The sequence below is a fragment of the Gymnodraco acuticeps genome, unplaced genomic scaffold, assembly GCF_902827175.1.
Source record: "Gymnodraco acuticeps unplaced genomic scaffold, fGymAcu1.1, whole genome shotgun sequence".
In the NCBI taxonomy this organism is placed as follows: Eukaryota; Metazoa; Chordata; class Actinopteri; order Perciformes; family Bathydraconidae; genus Gymnodraco; species Gymnodraco acuticeps.
In genome coordinates, this window is record NW_022991216.1 from 4,710,632 (window position 1) to 4,733,548 (window position 22,917).

The window sequence follows — 22,917 nt, forward strand, 5'->3', positions numbered from 1 at the left end:
AAATAATTAATCAAGCTGCTTCTTTCCACTCTGCCTTCTTGGAGCTTCTGACCCTTATGGAATAATGCAGCTGGAAAGAGGATGTGATTTAATCACATTACTGCTTGATCAGCCCTGCCTGAGTCATGATCCTTGGTTCCTGGCTTCTAAATGAATCAGAGTTCACTAGGTAACGGACTGTTTCTATGACACCATGATTGAATCACCTGTTTAAATCTGATCTAGTCAAACAACCAGTTATTTCCACAGCCTTCCCCAGGGTGTACCACCATGTTGTCAGGTTGTTTTTAGATTAAATGTGCAGTAAAGGGGAGGCTGTGGGTGATTTTAGTATGAAGGATTAAGGCCTAGTCTTGTTTTCTTAACCACTTTTAGTGTTCTCTCATGTCCGATTTACAGAGACCACTAACACATTTCTTGTGTTCATTTTCTATCAAGTAAAGTTATGGTAAGTGAGTTCAGCATTCAAAAACATGTTACTTTTACTGAAACCTCTCACTTTTCCTTGGAAGAGAAGAGTTGGACTGTGGAGCTAATGGAAGTCTTGTGGTTTCTTCAGTTGCAGGTCTCATGATTTCATGGAAGTGCATCACACTCACAAAACCCATGACATGTCTAAAAGCTCTCCTCTCCTGGCCGGTTACTGACTGAAACACGGGTGTTTGAATATCAGGAGACAGGGTGAGTGTGATTGTGTTATGAGAAGGGTGTATGTGCTAAATCGTACAAGGATTATCACATGACTCTCAGATAAGTATAGGCCTACAGGCTTATGTCAAGGATGGAAAGAAGGTTGAGAGAGGGAAAAACGTTATGAATGAATTTCACTCATAACAAACAGAGAAGACAATTGTTGAAGAAAACCAGCACACGTTTGTACTGTTTGCAAGCAATCAAGCAACATGTTCTGATTTATGAGTGCAGGCTGGTTAAAAGCCCATGATATTAGCAACGATCAACAAACCCATGAAAACATGGATACATATATACATTATTCAGTGGATAATATGTTTGACCTCACATTCATTTGCTAATGTTCCTGTGGACAGACCTCATAGATTTCTACACTAAGTGCTGATCCTGACTACGGTCCTCGCTGGTTGGTAAAGTGAATCTGAAACTCTCAGGGGTTCTTCTTGGGCTCAGGTGGCCCTTATTATGAAAAGGAGGTGCTTAATTTCATCATGATTTAATTGACAGAAATTATTCCCCCCAGTGTAGGAAAAAGGTATGATTTGTTAACGACTGCAGTACAGTTACATTTTCTTTAGTGCAAAGGTGCATAAACTGTTTCTTCCCAGAATATACAGCTTTTAAAGGTGCTGAAAAAACATTTTCTCAATCAGCTGATTCTAAATATAGCCATATCTGAAGACAACACTTTCGGACAGTTTATTCAGTTACTTCACATAAGCGTTTTTTCGTATTTAGGTTTATTGTCTTTGCTTTCTTCACTGATTTGAAGTCACTTGCAGGACCGAACTGTCCTTCCCTATGTTTAGTTCAGCACCTACAGTATAATCAATATGTGTTGCCAAATGAACAGTGTCAGTAAAACGTAATCACACCTCACTGACACTATCTTGGTGAAGCAGATTAGCTGACCTTTTGAGCGTTGAACACTTGATAACACTGAAGAGGGTGAAAGGGTTTAAGGCTAAGAACATTATTTTTGAAAGGAGAAAATGTGTTGAGGTTTTTTTATTAATTTGAGTATTGCTTATTTTTTTGGATACACACTCAATCAATCTGGAGTTATGGTACTTTCGAATACTATTGTGAAGATAGGCAGTAGGGCAGGCCATGGTACTGCATCATTTGTTTTTACATGTAAAAAGTAACCAGTGACAATGATGTATTTGATTAAAAAAATGCAATGTTTGCCTCTGTAGTGTAGTTAGTAGAAGTATAAAACAGCATACAAATATAATAATAATACTTGTGTAAAGTCCAAGTACCTCAAAATTATACTTAATCGAGTAATTGTACTGCATCTGTATTATAAGTCCAAAGTCAAAGTCAGCTTTATTGTCAAGAATTCTACATGTACATCCAGAAATATCGAAATATCGTTTCTCGAGGTCCTACAGTGTGACATATATACATCAAACAACAACAAAAAAACAAAAAGGGCCTAGATAACCGGGGTATACAGTTTAAAATGTTAATAATATGTTAGTGTTCAGCGGAGATGTCTACATAATGTCTATGGAAGGGGTAAAAGTCAGTGTGGGTCCCAGGCCTTGTTGATAATTAAACAAATATTTACACCAAATATAAATATATAAAGAACTAAGTACATTGAAATATGACAAACTGCAATTATACTATTTTATTGTGGAGTGCTGTGCATTTATATAGAGAGATAGAGATATATATTATTGAAAAGTGCAAAAATAGTTGAACACCAACATGAATCTGGAGCATAATTCACTCTGGTCTATTTTCCTGTGCTCCTCAGTCTATTTTCAGTCATGTAAACTGGAGGAGGGGGCGGGGCCTGCGTCCAGTTAAGGAGGGGTGTTTGGTGACGTCACCGAGGCAAGCGCCCCTGCGCACCACACAAGTTGGAACACGCGCTAGGGGCTAAACCACCGAGAAGAAGCTCGAGACGTCAGTTGAAACATGGCGCTGAACGGGAGAGCTGTCAACAGTCAACAGAGGGAAGAAGCACCAACAACAACAACCGCTGCTACTGCCGCACCGTCTCTCTGAAAGTCAGATACGGATTACCTGCTTGACTGCTGAAGCTAGCCAGAGCACATTTATCCTTTTCTGACACTTAACTCGACGTTAAGCTACCGTTACAGACACTGCTTAGCTACCTGTTTAACCACAACATGAGTCGATCTGTGTAGCTTACCTTACCGTCGTTTATCTACTCAGTGGCTGCTACCTAGCTTCTTATATTTGGGCTAACCTCAGAGCTACTAGTCGGTGTATAATACCAAAACATGATTTGTTGAACTGTTGCCGCTTATTCACTCAGGTCCTGTCAGCTTAAACTCACCTGAGCATCATATATGCCAAGTTAGTATCGGTTTATACTAGCTGAATAGCATCGAGAACATGTCAGACAACCAGAGCTGGAACTCCTCCGGTTCCGAGGAAGACGTGGAGCCCAGAGATGAGTCTGGACATCTGATTGGGATTGTCGATTTAAGCGGAGTCCTCAGTAAGGTGGGTCATGCTTTTTTGGTTTAGTAAGCTTCATCAGTGTCACTGCCAAGTCCTGAGGGCAGAGGTGGGAGAAGTACACAGATCTTGTACTTAAGTAAAAGTAGAAGTACCACAGTGTAGGAAAGTAAAAGTCATGCAATCCATATGTTACTCAAGTAAAAGGTGCACCTAATTTTACTTTGTATACTGCAAGGTATATTGTGAATGTTACTCCAGGTGTAACTTAAGTCTAATTTGTAAATGTTGATTTATAATATTTCAAATAATTTATCAAAATCTTCAAAGTAACTAAAGGTACTAAATGAATGTAGTAGTGGGGTAAAAGTACACGGTAGCAAAAACATTTACCTTCTCAAGTTAAGTAACTGTACCTCAAAATTGTACTTAAGTACAGTACTTGAGTACATTTACTTAGTTACTTTACACAACTAAAGGTAAGTAATTGTTTTTGGGCTAACCTGAATGTTGTTAGCTTGATCAGTGTCACTGCCAAGTCCTGAGGGTTTAACTGTCAGGGAGGTGTCTGAATGTCAGGGTTAAATGAAGTGATAATGGGAATGCTTTACGACAAATCACAGAATGTCTATTTTGAGTGTTGTTGGGGTTACCCAGAATCATTTTCTCCCTGTCAACATTTCCACATTGCTGCTCAGCAATATTACACCGGTAATCCCAACTGAGGCAAAAGGAAAGCCGCCTTTTGTAATTGAACAGCAGGGTTTTTAATGCAGCAGCTAGCTACATTAGCTCATAGATGCCTCTAAGATAGACTCACTTACTGTTGTAATGAGTGTAGGTAAAAGTTGATAGATTATTCCAGTTTTGTACATGTAACATTGTATACCTGTTATATTAATTTGACAGCTGCTGTGCACCAGTTATATTCAAGTGAATGGTGATCACGGTAAGCTGTAGCCATGTTTGCACAATGATGTCACCACTATAGATAATTAGGACAGCTTGTATTTTCCCCTAATGTACTTTGACAGCATAAAGCCTGCTGAATATTTCAATGCTTTTTCTACTACTATCAACATGTGTACGTGTTATGTGCACATGTTCAGTGTAAATATTGCTTTGACAGCTATATGCAAGGTACAGGAAAACTTTTGCTGGGTTTCTGGCACTCGTCTGTAAAAACACAAACACTACCAGCTCTTGTTCATCAATCCTGTTTTTCTTGGGTAAACAGACAGTTAAGTCTCCTGCTAGACAAATCTTGTTAACCTATTTGGCCATATGTTTCTTCTCACTTGTGCAAGACCTTGTTTTGGCCAAAATGAACACAGTCTTAATGAGTTAAGCTGCTCGCAAGCTAATGTGGTATTAATGTCACTGTACACTGGTTGGCTCTAAACAGATTGCATGCTGACCCGCTAACCAAGCATATTGGGAGATTAAGCAGATCTGCATCCAGTAAAGCTCACCTTTTTAATTATACCAAGCCCTGCACACATCATACATCCTCAAATCCTACGTGTCATATCTCATAAATAGGTCTTCTGAGAAGTGCAATAACACAAAGTTATTTTTTAGATTTTTAACTGATATTTGTAATGTAATATATATATATATATATATATATATATGGGCTGTCAAGTTAACGCGTTAATAATGCGTTAACGCAAAAAAAAAAGTTAACGCCACTAATTATTTTAACGCGATTAACGCATGTGTATTTTTTGTCCTCGGCCGCCCCGTAGTTTCAGAGCGCATCGAGTTTAAAATACCATCTACAAGCTGATGCTGACAGCCCCGCTCCTGCCGCCCACTTCTGGCAGACCACACTTCCACGCTCACCGGCAGGCACCGACTGGCTGTTGGGAGGACCGGGAGGGTGTGTGTATGTGTGACCCGAGCGAGCGAGAGAGAGACCTTACGTGCATTGTTGTTGTTAGCATCTGGTGCTAGCTAGCTGCGCTAACGGATATGGAGCTGTTGAAATGAAAACAGAGGAGCGACATTTCGCCACAACTGCGCCGAGCACTTGACTTTATGCAGGAAGCCAGACAGTGGGACATTGTACGAAAAGTCAGCACACTCAGCACGGATAGTGCGCAACATGATTGCAGCGTCCAGGCAGCTCCCGTTCGAGCATATGCCTTGAGTTGCACATAGCTCCAACACACACACACACACACACACACACACACACACACACACACACACACACCATTTGTATTGTATTGTATTGAGAGAGGTTCCAGGTTGAATTGAGGCGAATATTTGTAATGTTCAGAGGTTGTTGTGTTTAATATTCATGAGAATATTTGTCATTGTTCAAATGATAATAAACATTAGCATAAAGCATATTTGTCCACTCATATGTTGATAAGAGTATTACAAAATATTCCTCTAAGGTACATTTAGGAACAGATAAAAAATGTGCGATTAATCGCGACTAACTATGGACAATCATGCGATTAAATATTTTAATCGACTGACGGCCCTAATATATATATATATATATATATATATATATATATCGTATGTATATCTATGAGCTAATGTATGTATATTTCAGCTAATGTTTGTATATATTTTTTAAGACATTGATTAAAGGGCTTTCTTTTCCAGTGGACAAATTACATCCATGGTTGGCAGGACCGTTGGGTGGTCCTGAAAAACAACACACTGAGCTACTACAAGTCCCAGGATGAGACTGAGTATGGCTGTCGGGGTTCCCTCTGCCTTAGCAAAGCTGTGATTACTGTAAGTACCCTTGAGTTTCTTTTTCACCAAACAGCACACTTCTTATTAAAATGAATTTGACATAAGTTCTGTGTTCCTCAAAGCAGCCTTTCGTTTGTGCAATACTGGCCCTTTCAATATGTCATACACGAATTTACGCTTTCATTTTCAAGAGTTACATTTGGTAATAGAGAGAGGAACCATCACTCTCGCTATTAAGCCGCCAAACAGTCAAATCGTCTGTGGCACGCATCCTACTGAGGCAAGCATCCTCTGCTATTCAAGACCTGAGAGGATGCTCTGTGGATGTTTATTTAAATTGCAAATTTGGTGACAAACTACCCTTTGTGTCACTTCACCTACAGCCTCTGCTGATTTTCTGTGTACTGTGTTGCTCTAGTTTTAGCTCCCATGAAAAAAAAAAGCCTTACAGCCAGGCGGTGTGGTGTTAAGGCAATCAGTAGTGTTGTTGTGATAACCACAGTGGAAATATTTCCACCACAACAAATGGTCTGCATTGTTGCTTTTGATTGGATAGTAGTAACTGACAGCTGACACTAAAAAGGACAGCTTTCTCTGGAGTCACTTGACCTTATCCTTATAGTAGTTGTCTATAATATCCTCCATATTACAGCGAGACAACTACTATACAGCTTATCGTTGTCATTGGCTCAATTATTTTGTATTCAGGTTGACGATGCTTTGTAAAGCTTTTAACAATCAGGTCAGCAAGTTGAGGAAATAGGATTTAATTATTAAAAATCAGCTCAAGAATAGTGTGCTGTGCCATTAGCTCACTCTATCTTGACTGTCTGTGCTTACACAAGCTTTTTTATCTGCATGAAAGTTGGCAGAGGCATCACCTTTGTCTGTTTGTCTGCTCGGCAACTAACCCGCTGTATACAATTCACAGAGTTTCACCTTTTTCACACATTACATGCTTTGTTCCAACTCATAAGAAAAACATGTTTTTCTTCTCATAAACGTTTTAGTTGGGTGTTGCACAATACATTTTGTAAGACTTGCTTGTTGAAGCAACTAAGAAGAAGCAGGAACAAAAACCGTTTCAATACTTCTTTATGGAAATGTCTCCAATCTAAAGATCAAACACCTTTCTGTTTCTCCTTCCATGGGTGTATTACCCGCCTCCATCTTTTCTTTCTGATCCTCTACAGGGTTTTTGGGAAGTTTGATATATGATGCATTAGATGTGATACAGATGTTTCTATTAAATTCATGAGGGAAGGACTCTGGCTCTTTCCTGGATCAATGTGCAGGCCTAAGGCTTGACTCGCTGTAGACGATTCTAATCAGATGAGGACCTTTACACTTGAGTTTCTCAAACGTCTTCTTCAACTGCAGGTGACAACGTATTTTCGCATTGAACTCCTGAATAGGTCCCAAGTTCTGCTCTGCCTATCAGGTGACTGTTGTAGTTTTGAAAAAACATGCTACAGTGTGCGGTAACGCTTTATTGAGAACTTCATCATGAGACTGAGTATTGCTGTGTCACTGCATAGGATAGACCAAGAAAGTGGAGCTGTGATAGATTTAGCTTCCAATATGTTGAAGCAGAGACTCCCATTTCTGTCAGACATGTAATATTATCCTGCCTAAGAGATTAGGAAAGAGGCTGCCACACTATCTATGCTCATAGGGAAAATACATCTAAATGTGTCAACAGTTTATAACGCTGGATGTTCACATTGTCTCCATCATGTTTCAGTGGGAACCCAGGTCAGTCATTGACGTAACCCCGTCTGTGTCTCTATAACAGTAACAAGGGAAATGAATAAGTTACTGTTCCCAGGCAGCAGAAAGCAGGCTTTGCTATGAACTGTATTTGTTCAGCTTCATCCATTCCCAGCCTGTGTAAATATTAACCTCCATGTGACGCTACTGTTGTAATTTCTCATTCCGATGGAAATATGCCTCAAAACTCTGGGGAGTAAATATGAAAAAGCTATAGCTGGTGGTGGCCATGCACAGAACAGAAAGTCTATTACTCTCTTTGACTGTTCTTTCCTGTAATCTCCCCTCATGGCACTCACAATAACGCAGGGGTACAATATGTTCCACAAAAGCTCCCAAAGAAGATTCACTTCTGATTATACTGTGTGCTTTAGAGCTGCAACTTAATTCCATTTTCATCAATAAATCACTTTGCATAAAACAATAGGGGAAATGGTTAAATGCCTGTCGATATTTGGGGCGGTTCACATCTTCGGATCTGAACTGTCCATACTAATGCACTTTATTATGATGTATTTATTACAAAAAATGAAGAAATTCTCAAGTTTGGGAAGCTGTAACCAGTCAAAGATGATCCAAATATTTGCGGATACATTTTTTTTGTCAATCGACTAATATATTGTGGGTTGATCATCATCACTGTGCATGTGGTGCGCATCAGTATTAAGTTCAGAGGCAAGTCTGTGGTTTAAGTTGCACTATGAGTCATTTACTCATTCCAGTCAGGACACTAACGTTAAGAAACCCAGGTAGACCTGTAATAGAAGTTGGGACATCTTCATTGCAAAACAATCAGAGCAAGTGCTCGGAAGCATTTCTCAAAAGAGCAAATTGACAAGATCCTTTATGTTGTCTTTGACTGATCTAGTGCCGGAAATGTAATGTCAGGTTTCCATCATTCCCAGCTTAACCCAGCTTGTTAGTAGGCTGGAAACACAATAGCTAAGCTACAGCACAGCTTATAATAACATCAATGTAATCGTCCCATACTTTAAACTTTGGCCTCAAATTTCAACAAACTGGAAATATCTGTTTGACACATTATCAACTATGAGGAAAGATGACTTGCAGAGCTGCTAGGTTGGGTTGCATTGTGTCATCACCTGTTCGTACACGACATAGTAGGTAGGTCATATGCATCCTCTTTGTCTGTTGAACCACCTCCACGACTAGGGAACTTGATAACATTTAATTGAATGCCATTTTGTGTTGCAACGATCATATCTGGTGTGTAACCAGCATATCAACAATATCCTCAATCGAAACGTACGCTTACTCACTTTAAAAACAGTTGACGCATTGTCTAATGTGAACCGTTCTCTACATTCATTAGCAAACAAGTAAAACCATCAAACTCTGTGTTGACAGTTGACTTCAACATGTACTATCTAGTCATGCTATTCCAGGTTGGTGCGTATGGGTTGTCTATTGGATCAAATGGGCCTCCACAAGACTGTTCTTATCGAAGGCTGCTTACCACCATTGGCATTTGTAGATCTATGGTTAAAAAGAACGCACTATCCAAGTTGTAATTCCACATTTAGCTTTAATTTGGTGCAGGATTGTTTGGAGTTCTTCAAGGCCGTGTCACTGGATGCAATGATTTGTCGTTTTCCTCTCCGTATCTGTCACAAAGAGATGGGAAAATAGACCTACGGTCAAGTTGGTTGAATTGAGCGTTGGGACTGACGTCAGGCTTGTGCTGTCTTTGGCCAGGAAATACGATTTCCTCATAGCATGTGACTTCCTCTTCATCGGGGGTCATGTCTAGGGTAAAAACCTAATACACATATGCACACACAGACTTGGGCACGACAGACCTTGTTTATTTAGCCTTTCCTTTCCTCTTGCACTCTGAGCTCTTGGTGAGTCAGTGTTTCCTGCACTAGGCCAATGGGATCTCGTTTTAATGTCCGGCGTGAACATAAAGATGTTCCTGGCTTGTATAATAAAAGGCTTGTGGGCAAGACCTTTGTGTGATCAACATATTGTCTCCTAAGCATCACATGGATGCTGCGCCTAAACAGTGTTGCTGAAAAAATAAATGTATTTTTGTCCATAGTCTACTTTTTGTACCAAATAGTTTAAAACAAATCATTGTCAGTAACATTGTGGCACAAAGCCTTCATGGAACAATAAATAATTACTGCATCGGTATTCGCTTTTCCCCTTTCCCATTCAAAATAATCAAGATATTGATTTGCTGCAAGCACATCTAAAACATCCTTCCATCTGTTTCTTTATACCTGCCTGTCAGGCCTGTTGGAAAGAAATTCAGCAGAAACGGTCCATCATTCTTATTGACCTAGATTTACATCACAATTTGATTATCTGGTTCAACACAAGGATTCACAAGACACTCCATACAGTTCATTTATTCTCTTTTGCTCTTTCACACCGGGCCCGGGTTGATATCAGCATGTCATCTTGTGATGTGCAAGGCTGCGAAAATGTCATTACTATGATGGAGTATTGTTGACCGTAGCCTTGGATCCCAGTAACCTTCTTCGACCCAGTGCAGGCTTTCATTTCTCAAACAGGCCTTCCAGTCAGTATACCCATGACCCTGCCGTCCGGAGGTGATCATGAGGAACACATTTTCCCACTTCCCTAGCAACCAAATGACACAACAAGCCCATTGACCAACTCAACATTTGCAAATTGTGTGCAGTAACACTCCAGCACTCTTTCATCTCGCATGATATTAGTGTAGTGCAGCAAGGGACACTTTATTATATTCTTTTTTTAGAATATTGTATTCAAACTTTATTTTAATACAATTGTACAATCAGCCAAAAGCCCTTTGGTCTTCCTCATACAAATGCAGGGTATATGATGCATCACATTGTTTCCTTCCTTGCTTGTGCTTCTTCTCTGTCTCTGCTACTGTATGCAAATACCGCTGGTTACTTTCAAATGAGCATCTGGTTTGGCAAGGTTTCAGCATTCGGCCTCATATCGTGCATTATTGACACAGAGCATCTGGTCTTGTCCTCAGTGCCGTCCAGGTGTCGTGCAACAGAGCCAAGTCCCGCTCCTCCACTGAAACCTCTTTTTAAAGACACCATAGTGGGACATTTATTACTCTGCCAGGAGTAATACTATCCTCCGTGATGTTATGGGCTCGGGTGTCTCTGGGTAATATTAGGTTGCAAGCTTGCTTTTGGTTAATGATCAAATGTGCCTGTGTTGTTTTTATCAGGGAAAATAACATGTAGGTCGTTTTTATCTTGTAGATCCTAAAAAGGGCTGGTAGACAGGATTAATCAATGCAGTATTATTAGAATATTATTTTTCAATATTGATCCCAAAAAAATCTATGAATGCATCAATTAAACAAACCAGTCAATTTCAATCACTAATTATGTTTCACTTAAAGTGCCCTTTGGTGAAATGAGTGCTTCTTGCAACATTGCAGACTCTTGGCCCTGCAGAGGCAATTATTTGACTTATGGTGCGGTACAGATACACTATGAAAGGAATCCCAGATGTGTTTACTGCATTGTGGCCACCGTAGGAATGTAGAGGTCTCTTCTCTGAAGTGATTTCTCTTTTTGCTTACAGTTCAGCCGCAGTATCTGGCATTCCTGCTCATTCAGTCTTTTCCATGTCTTTGTGCTTCTCGAGCTGTGTCCTCAGCTACTCTGAGCCAGACTCTCAGTCATATATCAGCGAGCTGTGCTTAGACCTTCAGAGGGATTTAGCATTGGGACTCACTGTTGTCCTTAATGCATTAGGTAAACACCATTGCTGTCCCCACCGCTCCCTCCATCCCTGCACTCTCAAACACACACACAAAGTCCTTGGTTAATGGCCATGCCAGCGCTGCAGTTTCACAGCGCTGACGGTACACCGGAGGGATATTAGGAGTATGCTCCATCTTGCTTGTTGCCTTAAAAGGCCAGTTATCTGCCACTTCTCCTCCTATGGGACAGTGTCTGGAAGTAAAGGCTGTTGTGCCTCTGCTGCACTCTTATAGTACGCTCTATTCGGTCCTTTATCTCTGAGATGTATAGATCAGCCTACATTGACTACATTTGACTCCCATCACTGTGACAATGGATTGCCATGTTTCCTGTTTTTTGCCGAACAGGAGAGAGATCAGCAGTTTGCTATTTCAGTGTCATTTTAAATAACACTTTACACGGATGGCCACCTCTCACGAGTGCCTCCCTCTGCTCTTCCTGAGCAGGAAAGAGATGTGCGTTTCCCCTTGCTGAAAGAACATGAACTAAAGCAAAAATCTAGTTTGCAGGCCCTATTTCTTAGAATTCTCCAGTATCTTCAAACTTTCAGATGTCGAGAATACTGATAGTAAAAGGATTTACAGCGGCATATTTTCAATGTAAACTGACTCATCTTTTTGTCCTCTGTCCTTCTTCTGTTTTAGCCTCATGAGTTTGACGAGTGCCGGCTGGACATCACTGTGAACGACAGTGTTTGGTACCTCAGAGCAGCAGACCCGGAGCACAGACACCAGTGGATCGACTCCGTTGAGCTGCACAGGGTAAGTCATGCCCATTAACACAGCAGAAAACAAACTGCTGGGTTCAAAATAATCCAAATCTTTGTCACGTTTTGTCACAAAGTATCAAAATACAAGGTTTGTGGATGCGAGTGTTCATTGTATGCGTGTGTGTGTATTTCTATTAGAGTATCAAAGAAGGGAGGAGAGAGAAGGGAGGAATCCAGGGAACAATATTCATCTCTCCACCGCTGGTGCGTTTGTTGGCAAGTCTGCAGGACTTACTGAGTGCTCCACTCATCACAGTTTAGTTACAACTGTGTTTCTCCTTTCTCTTCCATCTAAGATTTTTGCAAAAGCATAAATGCTGTGTGAACTGTTATATGGTGGATGGTTCTCTATTAGTGCATGACTCTTGTTAAGGCTTTTAACAGAGGGCACCCTTGGCTGAAATGTATCCTAACCCTGGACTAACAATAAACTCAGGGTTTAGATCATCCCTTTTCAAACAGACCTGTTTGAATGCTGTCAACAGATAGCCCTGTTTTAATGATTTTCTGGGGACATTCCTGTGGAAGTTGTGAAAACAGTAATGCTTTTCTAACTCTGATGTTTGTATCGGTAAATATCAGTACAATGTGAATTTACCCAGGGCTGAATCACAACCTTTCAGAGCTGTGAAAAACCTTGAAGTGCAGGGTGTAGCACCGATTGTATTCAGTTAAGTGTGAAGGACAAAGGAAGCGGGTTGCAACCCCTACTGTTGACTGCTGAGTGAAAAACAATAGATGCAACAACAAAAAAGGCCTACAAAATGTTTATATACAAACGGCAACCAACCATCAAATATGTAAATCTGTCTTGCGTTGATGTTGAAAACAACCCCATGTGTCATCTGGTAGTTGATTGTTTATGTTAGGATTCATCCTAGGCTGAGAGGGAAATGGTTTCACAACATTAACAACACTTATTTTAAACTGAAAAGAGCTGTGAGTCTGTCTGACTGGGAAGAGGAGTGGGCAGTGACCACACCTTCAGCCTGCCAAAACACACGCGTGCTCATTCCTGGTCTCAGTTTGGGAAATCCCCCTCTCCCCCCCCCCTCACTCATCCCAGCACAGGGGAGCCGCTGTGACTCATATAGGCACTCGCACCATCCCACCCACAATGAGTCACCACCAAAACCTGCTTCTTCTTTCGAAACCAACACTACTCCAGCGTCTCCAAGGAGACACAACACACCACAGTTACTACTCTCACAGTTGGAGACGGTCTTACAACAACACTTGTCTCTAGGATACTATCTCTAGTAAAGAAAACAATGTTTGTTGTATTTTAACTGTGCAATGCGACAGAAATGTAAGGCCATATTTTATGGTTATTATGTGGGCTTTTTATCACTTAAAATGAGCTTTGTGTCTTAGATAAGTGTGTTTCTACTCAGGGCAGCTCTTTTATCAGCTCCAGGCTTTATATCTTGTTTTATCCAAAGTCAGTAGGGTGAGTGCACTTGGGATTTAATCACCTGACACCTCAACACACACTAACACTCACTCAGATACTCCGTTTGCCTCATTGCATGCATCGTTAAGGCATGTGTGTGAATATTTCTACTCAGTCATATAACAATTTATTATTTCCACCGGCCAAATGGCTTGTATTTTTAAATGTTCCCAGCTACTCAATAGATTCCCCTTGTTTTACTGTCTGGTGAGTAATGCAAATCCACTAGCCCATGCATATTTTAACAGCATTTGACTGGTAAAATGTTGGTTATTTTGTTGCCTACATACTGTTGAAAATGCTGACGGGAGCAGTGGATGAATGTTTACTTAAATCCAGTTTTATTTAAAAAAAAATCTAATAGTATAGCTGTAACAAAACCTCAGTCTTCTTTTTTTTCTTTTTCTCAACCAGATTACGCAGCCCTCATGCAAACAGTTAGATAGTGCAGTCTGTGCTCATGAAGTCAGTGGGGCAGCAGAATGTGGTTAAAGGGCAAGCAGTGCTGTCTGAAATCTGTGAACACAGGCTGAGTTAATTCCTGCCGTTGACCGACAGTAACCCCAGGCTCTCTCAAATGATAGTCACGTGCATTGACATGTCCTGCCCCCTGGTGGTAGAAATTGAAATGATGTCTTAAAGGGAAAGGCATCTCTGCTCCTCCTCTCCTCCGCTCCCTCTCTGTGCTGCTGTCACCAGCCATCTATTTTGAGGCCGGGCTGTTATATAAGGGAGGGGAAGCGGGCAGGTTTACAGGAAGCCTGTTGGATATTTCAGTTGCGTTGCCATGGTCACTGAATCCGTGTCATGTTGCGCTGCTGCTGAGCTCAATGAATACTGTCAAAATGTTTGCTTACAACATTTAGGGATTTCTGCCAAGCTGTTTGCAGTTTCTAATAGGATTTTCAAACTTGTGTTCATATTAGGATGAAATGCCTGTCAATTAAAAAATAATCATGATTTGAAACTACTAGTGTAGGTTGTACCTCAAAGGAGGAGAAGATACTTTATAAAGTTTAGGTTAATCCTTGATATGTTTAAATGACTATACTAGATGTAACTAGATGACAATTATCAGAGCACCAGCTAGAGCAGAGATTAGGGAAGGATTAGTTGTAGTTGACCTTTTGTTTTGTGTCACATGGTTTGCTTAATAAGTCACAGCTGAGTTGCAGCAGTTAAATAAATCATTATAAGGAATTTGATAAAATAAGGCTACTTTGTGACAACATTGCTAACGTGTCCCCATGTCTGTTTCTGCTTTCTTCACAGGCTGATTCTGGGTATGGCTCTGAGTCCAGTCTGCGGAGACATGGCTCCATGCTGTCGCTCACATCGGCCACCAGCGGCTTCTCCGCCACCTCCACATCCTCCTTCAAGGTGAGATTACTGCTCCATGTTTACTCTGGCTGAGGTCTTTGGCATGGAATGGTTTAATTGTGGTCCATGGAAATATAAACCAAATACCTAACCGCTGTTTCTTTATTTGCCTCAAGAAGGGTCACAGCCTGAAGGAGAAGCTGGCGGAGATGGAGACATTCAGAGACATCTTGTGCAGACAGGTGGACACGCTTCAGAAATACTTTGATGGCTGTTCAGACGCAGTGTCCAAGGACGAGCTGCAGAGGGATAGAAGTAAGACCACTACTTTTACAGATTATTCATATTAATATATATATTCAAATGTTGTGATTTGATATAAGAAGAGAAGATTATGCTATTGTTTGTCTTTAGGAGTAGTAATTATAAATTAATTAGTTGAACATTAGAAAAATAATTCTCTATTTTGGACATTTCAAGCAAATATGGTAAATATGTATTTATTATTATAGTTTTTCAAACGTGAGGATTTGATGCTTTTTCTTTGTCTTATATATATAAATATATATATATTTTTTTTAATGTGTTTCTTTTGTTAAAGCGATTTGAAGACTACACAAAATATATTGTCATCTTTGTTACAGGCATGTTATAGACATAACAATAAATTGACATCGAGAAAGTAATCAATAGATATTATATAATCAAAATGATTGTAAGTTAAAGCGTTGTTTATTTCCTCACAGAGATTTTGCATTGGTTAATCAGCTATGTGTGGAAATAAGAGTATTTACAAATTCAGGGTACCCGGGTAACTGATCACAAAACGTGGTTCTAACAAGACAATGGTGTTTTTTAAGTGACTCTCTGCCTTAAATATTCCATGTATATATTATGGAAATATATGAAGATTAGAGGAAACTTGGACTGACTTGTTTGGAGTGTGTCTGAGTTTTGTGACTCAGTCAGCAGTTATTCTCCAAACCCCCTCACCCCGGGTTGGCAGGCTGAACATTTGCTCACGGCAGCCTGCACTGGGCGCCTGTGGATGAGCACAGAGAATGAAGCCCTGCTTTTGTTCCCCTCACCTCCCTCTCTCCATTCTGAAGATGAAAACAGACCATTGTCATGTTGTCCGGTGAGGCAGAGCTCGGCCAGTCTGACGGAGCTCTGTGCTGCAGCTGAAGTTGTGAATGAGCGTCAAGGCGCTCCCATGCGCTGTAATGCTGGTTTACTTTCATTAGCCTCCTACCAGAATAGGCTTGCTTGGGTATCGCTACCTATTTGGTGTTTTTTCGTTTGCCTTCCCTATCTGAATCTTTGTCTGTTTTCCAGTCGTGGAGGATGATGAAGATGACTTCCCCAACACCAGGACAGATGGAGAGTTTCTGCACAATAACAACGGCAGCAAAGAAAAGCGTGAGTAATGCAGAATTCTACAAGTTATATTCTATAACGTTAAATATTCATGACTCTCAGGCTTGGCGTTTGGAAAAGAGCATTATCTATTATTTATTGAGACAAAAAAACAATACAAAAAATGTTCGATGAAACTAACCACAACTGCTTTGAAATATATGTTCTCGTAAGAAGAAGTTGACAAAATATGTAGTAGCACCTTTTAAAACTGTTGTGTTCCTGCAAGTTATAATATATTCCAATGTTTGCAAGAATTTTTCTTTTTTAAATGTGATGCCAATGAATGTAAAATATGATGTTGGGATGTGACCCTGCACTGTACAGATGTGGTGTTTGTCTGAAGTAGCATTTGTTTTATTCCCATGATCCTCCTTTGTGCAGTGTTCCAGGCCTTGAGTCCTAAGGGCATAGACTTTAAGGGTGAGGCCATCACATTCAAAGCCACCACAGCTGGGATCCTGGCCACTCTGTCCCACTGCATCGACCTCATGGTGAAGAGAGAGGACAGCTGGCAGAAGAGACTGGATAAGGTGTGTAGCAATTGGCCTTGTATCGTCTATTTGTCTTTTTCTTTTAAAGCCTGTATTTCCTACATATATATTTGTCAGCCTATAATCATCTTTTTGTGTGTTTGAATGTGTTTACTTTGTATCTGGCATCATGGGTTGTCACATTGGCCAAAACATAAACATTAAGCATCAAGATGAATATTTTTGAAGAAGAGAAAACTGGCAGTATTTAAATGTATCATGTTTCTTAACTTCTGTTGACTGGTCATTTTATGATTTCATACTGTGTTCCATTAATGACTCTGTGTGTGTGTGTGTGTGTGTGTAGGAGATGGAGAAGCGCAGAAGAATAGAGGAGGGCTACAAATCAGCTCTGAACGAGTTGAAGATAAAGTCTCACTTTGGAGGTCCAGATTATGAGGTAGAGTTTACATTTTCTTTTATCATGCAGTGGCAAGAGTGAGAACTTTGTAAGTAACATTTTCTCATTTGATTTGTCAGGAGGGTCCGAACAGCCTCATCAATGAGGATGAGTTCTTCGATGCAGTGGAAGCTGCTCTCGACAGACAGGACAAAATAGAGGAACAGGTACGCTAAGGACCAGATGCAGTATATAATAAAAGAATGATCACTGCTACGGTTTGCTTTTCTTGCTTAAATTGTTGATTTAAAATATGCTTGTTTGTGTCCAGTCTCACACTGAGAAGACGAGGATGCAGAGATCCAGCCCCGTCCCCCCCGGAGACGTCTACTCCACCATCGGCACACACAGATTCGCTAACAAGGTAATCCGATACTTCACCAGCTAAAACTGTACACATCGCTTCACTTCCATTTCTGCCATTTCCATTTTTTGTCATCACACACCACTTTCATTTTTAAATCACATCCTTTTTTTCTCTCTTCCACTTCCTCATCTATTTGATCTATCCTCCTCCCCCATCCTCTTATCCTCCCTGTAGACTCATAGTCAGTCCACCCCCGCTCTCATAGTCAGCGTCCCTCACGAGGTCCACAGATTCAGCGCAGAGGTAACTGTCCAGAGGCCGGTACTACGAAGCTGGTTCAACCTAACCTGGATATGTTTGAGTTAGCCGGTTGGCCTAATCCAAAACATACGCGCTCTCGCTAAACGGTCCTACGACGCGGGTTATCAAGTGGATCGCTCAAGCCAGCCGTGTCCTATCTAGTTAGGTGCGCGTTCACATGAAAGGGGTGGTATCTGGAGCATTCGACCAATCACAAACATGGAGAAGCGTACTGACAGCGCAGCGTCATACTTCCTGAATGAAAAGTGAACTTTAATATTAGACAAATATGAAGAAGTTAAACTTTAAACATCCATGACTTAAACACTTTATCCAGGATCAAAGCCACAGAGCTGCACCTGCAAGGTGAATACAGCTGGTAACAGAACAAGTGTTTGAATGCGTACATTAACAGGTTTATGATATCACTGCCCCGTCTAAAACACGATCTGACTTTAATTACATTTGTCTCGAGTGTTTCGTCAACTTAATGTGTTGCTTAAAATAATACTTCTGCATACAGTATGTGACACTGAGCGTTGCACGGCCAGATACGGCTCAGCTGACTCAGATAAGGAGACATATGATACATTATGATGTGATATGAATGATAATGGGACACATCGACGTCTGCGCTCAGTGCCGCGGACTGTACTTAATGTTACTCTGATCCGGTTACTTATGTTGTGGCAGATATTTAAGTAAGCTTTCTTAACGCTAATGTTATAATAGTCAGATTGCTCTGAAGATGGAGGTGATATTCTATTAATGTTCACGTTCACACAGTCTGTGATTTTTGCCGGCCGTCTTTCCTGCGACTGCAGCTTTTCTGTATTTCCTTTCTCCTGTAATATGACTTGATCACTTTAAACTCCGCACACTGAGCTCTGATTGGTCAGCAGGCAGTGCTTTCACTGAGTTGAGCTCTTAGCCTGCAACCTAACCTGGTCCGGAGCAGGTTAGCCGCACAGCATAAGTTACCATGGAGATCTAGCCCGCTAAAAAGAGAACCAGCTTCGTAGGACCGGAAACCCCGAGTTTTCCCTGCTAAGCGAAAATCCGGCTTCGTAGTCCAGGCCGTTTCACCTGTCTAGACTAAACATCATGTTTGCATGACTGCTTAAACCCCAGTAACACACCAGCATGAAATATGAATTCCCATTTTTTATATATATATATATATATATATGTCCTAAATAATAACTTTGAATGTTAAAAACAATGTGCCACCAGGTCTGATGTGTGACAGCGAAGTGAAATAAAGTCCTGCCTGGTACATTGAAGCTTTGTGTCCCCCAGTGTTAGCTCTGGCATGTTGGTCCGTCTACAAAAACGAGGACGTATTTCATTACTGCTTTACGTTGTCTAGCAGTGTTTATGCCAATTCCCATGGTTCAAGTTTTCACTCACATCCTCCTTCTGCCCCTGTCCCTGTGTTATAGGTGGAGGAGATGGTGCAGAATCACATGACCTACTCCCTGCAGGATGTTGGTGGAGACGCCAACTGGCAGCTGGTTGTAGAAGAGGGAGAAATGAAGGTATGATGCATGACTGTAACCTCATGCACTTATCCTACTCATTGGATGAAGACTGCATTTAGTTGTAATCTGTGCAATGACAATAAAGTTGAAGGAAATGTAATTTAGATCCCATAGTAGATCATATTAATCCATTATTTTGCTAAATTAATACAATATTGTTTCAAGTAAGTTTAATGATTATTAGGCCGCACACTAATCAAAGCATATAACATGTATACGCATGTTGAAATGTGTCTTTAATTAGATGTTGTCATGTGTGTTCAGGTGTACAGGAGAGAGGTGGAAGAGAACGGGATAGTGCTGGACCCGCTGAAGGCCACACACTCAGTGAAGGGGGTGACTGGACACGAGGTCTGCCACTACTTCTGGGACACGGCCTACCGCAACGACTGGGAGAGTAAGTCCTCTCACTAACAATCTGAACTGCTTTCAAACGTTTTCTTACCATTCTTTACAAAACTGAAACATCCCTACTTTCTCTCCCTCTGCAGCCACCATTGAAAACTTCAATGTTGTGGAGAATCTGTCAGAAAACGCAGCAATTGTTTATCAAACGCACAAGGTAAGGGCTACGATATCTCAAACCAAATCTCAACAGTGGAAAGGAAGATTGTTTTATATGATCTCTTGCATCTGAATAATAAAAATGTGTGTTGCAGCGTGTGTGGCCGGCCTCTCAGAGGGACGTGCTGTACCTGTCCGCCATGAGGAAGATCATGGCCAACAACGAGAACGACCCCGACACCTGGCTGGTCTGCAACTTCTCTGTGGATCACGACGATGCTCAGGTGAGCCATAAACCAATCAGATACAGTTTAGGATCCTGACACCATGCAAGGATATTTATTGAAATTATAAATGACAATCATGTTGTTTTAATTCTCTACCTTGTTGTCCTACAGCCCTCCAACAAATGTGTCCGTGCCAAAATCAACATCGGCATGATCTGTCAGACCCTGGTCAGCCCACCAGAGGGAGATAAAGAGATCAGCAGAGACAACATCATGTGCAAAATCACTTACGTTGCCAATGGTGTGTTTTCTATTGTCTAGCAAGTATTTTGGCTTCAGTTGAGGTTAATGATCATCTGATTTTAGCTCTTGAAAACCTCTTTAAAGTGTCTTCCAAAAAGGCATTTTAAAGTCTGGAATGTACCAGTCTTAAATATCTTCTCCTAGTTCTGTTTTTATTTTGTAACCATCCACCCGAGTGACTGTATTTTGATAAAACATTTTATATGCGATGTTGACTTTGTAAGGAAAACTCTAAGAAGCCATTTTGACTTATCATGATATTATGATGATAAACCTTGCTCCACTGTTAAACCTCTCTCCTGTGTGTGTGTGTGTGTGCAGTGAACCCCGGAGGCTGGGCCCCTGCCTCTGTGCTCCGGGCCGTGGCTAAGAGGGAGTACCCCAAATTCCTCAAGCGCTTCACCTCCTACGTCCAGGAGAAGACTGCTGGCAAACCCATCTTATTCTGAGGCGCACAGGTAACACCGCAGCGTACTCATCCACTTTATTTACTCACCTGTCACATCTCAATCTCCGTTTATGCATAGCTTGCAAAATGACAAGACACTTCTTTATCTTTCCAGTGTTGAGACAAAGGACAGAAACGCGTATGAGGCTTTGAGGATCCAGGTTCTTCAGACTGACTGCTGCTACCCAACACGTTTTGTAAAGTGGTTTTCTCCCTCTCAGTTTTTAAGCTACAAGTTAGTTCCTATAGGGGGAGGAAGGGTCAAAATGCTGCCCTCTGGTGGCTGCATTCATATAACACAATATTCGTGAGGCAACTGAATCCTCGCTGTGATATCATAAGTTGTAATTTCAAGAGACATTACTACTTGTGTCTCCCCTTCAAATCACTTAATGGCTGTTATTCAGAATAGATCATTTCAAGTTTCATTGAAGAGTAGTCTCCTGTGATGAATGCACCCAGCAGGGGGCCCCGCCTCCCCATTCAAGTTTTTTATGCAGCGGCTGATGCCATCGTTCATGCTCCTGTAGAAAAAGGATTTGTCGTGTTTCTTACAGATATATTAATATATAAATGTATGTATGTTCTATAAGAAGTTTATAAAAAGAAACGGACAGATCTTTGCTAATAGAAGGAAATATTTTATTGCAATTTATAGCTCCTATTTTTTGTTGATTTATTTCATAAGTCATTCCCCAGCTTTCTTTTTGAGCTGCTAACTTTTGCTAGTAAAACTTCACTGATTGATTAAGTCCAGAGGGCTGTCATCTTCCCATGAGCCCTATGATATAAGACTTGACCTCTTCGACCCCGGCCCTCTCATGAAAACACCCCCTCGTGGTGCTGACGGAGGGACGAGGCGTCAGGAGTTTGTCATTTATTTAATGTAAAAAAAACAGTTAATGTACATTGTTTGCTCGGCTTTATATTTGTGTTATTGTACAATGATGTAGTGTTATATAGCACCTATTTTGAATGTTTATTGTAAATAGACAACATTTCTCTGAAGGTCACATCGTTGTTGAGCCCAGATGCCTTGGTGTAAAAGGAGAATCTAGCTTCAGACGGGATAAAGGAGACTCGGTAGTGAAGTGCCTCGTGGCCGAGTTCCCCTGATAGTCATCTCCTCAAGGAGTCCATTTAAATGTACTGAATGAAAGAGAGCACACTTAATTTGGGTTTCCCACCGAGGGCTTGCAGGATATTTGTACAAGTTGTAGTATTACTTGAGATACATTTCAAATGTAAGTTCCGTATCAGCGTCGTCTCCTCCACATTTCGGGTGTGTCACAACATTTGCTACTGAAGAAAATACTGAAATCATCAAGTTAGGTTTTGGTATAATGTGTAAAAATGTAGACAAAGGTGGAGGTGCAGAGTTCAGTAAAGATCTACGCTTGTGAGACCTTCCTGGTTAAATAAAAAAAAAATATTGGAATGGTGTACTTATCATTCCTTATTTGACTGACACTGATATGGAAATATCATCACACTTTTAAGAGGAAGTTGGTTTTCACTTCCTTAGTTATTTGCCATGTAAAACATTTCAAAGTAAAGCATCGGTAGCTCTACCTGAATATATTTTAGTACTATTTTCCACCAGTGGACAGCACAAAATGTTTGTTTTTGGGTTCATTCGACATTTGTTGCTATTTTTTCTGTCTCTTTTTGAGCGTTTGATTGGAGCTTCTAGCAGTGATGTGGGTGAGAGTGAGCCGTATGATACTCAGCCTCTGGGCTGAAGAAAGGCTAAAGTGCTTTCACCTTAACATTTCTAAATCAAAAATGAATGTTATTAGGAATATGTTTTTGTAAATAATTTGTTCATACTAATGCTGTGGGATCAACTTACAAATGTACTGTGACAGCGTTGCGTTCCGCCCTGTTGAAAAACTGAAATAAATAAGTTTATCCTCCATTTCTTATTTTTGGAGTCATTTGTTCATGCATTTTTTTTCAACATACGTGTGTAGTCTTTTGTTGTTGGTATAAAGTACCTATACCGTTTTAGCAGAGACATTAAGAGG

At 40.7% G+C, this 22,917-nt stretch overlaps 1 protein-coding gene across 8 annotated transcripts; it reads left to right on the forward strand.

Annotated features, from left to right (window-relative positions):
• Window positions 1-243: 243 nt before the first annotated feature.
• LOC117561392 (ceramide transfer protein-like) lies at window positions 244-22,810 on the forward strand. 8 transcript variants are annotated; one of them, XM_034238766.1, is made up of 21 exons: window positions 244-448; window positions 560-681; window positions 2,462-3,180; window positions 5,758-5,892; window positions 12,014-12,130; window positions 12,277-12,354; window positions 14,864-14,971; window positions 15,088-15,226; window positions 16,247-16,330; window positions 16,712-16,860; window positions 17,168-17,260; window positions 17,341-17,427; window positions 17,532-17,624; window positions 17,802-17,870; window positions 19,310-19,405; window positions 19,673-19,805; window positions 19,900-19,970; window positions 20,068-20,196; window positions 20,311-20,440; window positions 20,764-20,900; window positions 21,006-22,810. In XM_034238766.1, exons 3-20 carry the CDS (start codon window positions 3,070-3,072, stop codon window positions 20,889-20,891), a joined length of 1,950 nt encoding a protein of 649 aa, XP_034094657.1. In that variant the 5' UTR covers window positions 244-448; window positions 560-681; window positions 2,462-3,069; the 3' UTR covers window positions 20,892-20,900; window positions 21,006-22,810. The 8 variants fall into 8 exon arrangements, with proteins under 8 accessions (XP_034094657.1, XP_034094660.1, XP_034094659.1 ...); XM_034238769.1 differs by having other exon boundaries at window positions 12,277-12,342; XM_034238768.1 differs by having other exon boundaries at window positions 245-448; window positions 15,091-15,226.
• Window positions 22,811-22,917: the final 107 nt, after the last annotated feature.

Bases quoted from the DNA above. Each gene is read 5' to 3' on its own strand.
- LOC117561392 (XM_034238766.1), top strand. From the start codon at position 3,070: ATGTCAGACAACCAGAGCTGGAACTCCTCCGGTTCCGAGGAAGACGTG. The intron at 19,406-19,672 runs GTATGATGCATG...ATGTGTGTTCAG, and splicing joins TAGAAGAGGGAGAAATGAAG to GTGTACAGGAGAGAGGTGGA. The intron at 19,971-20,067 runs GTAAGGGCTACG...TGTGTGTTGCAG, and splicing joins TTGTTTATCAAACGCACAAG to CGTGTGTGGCCGGCCTCTCA.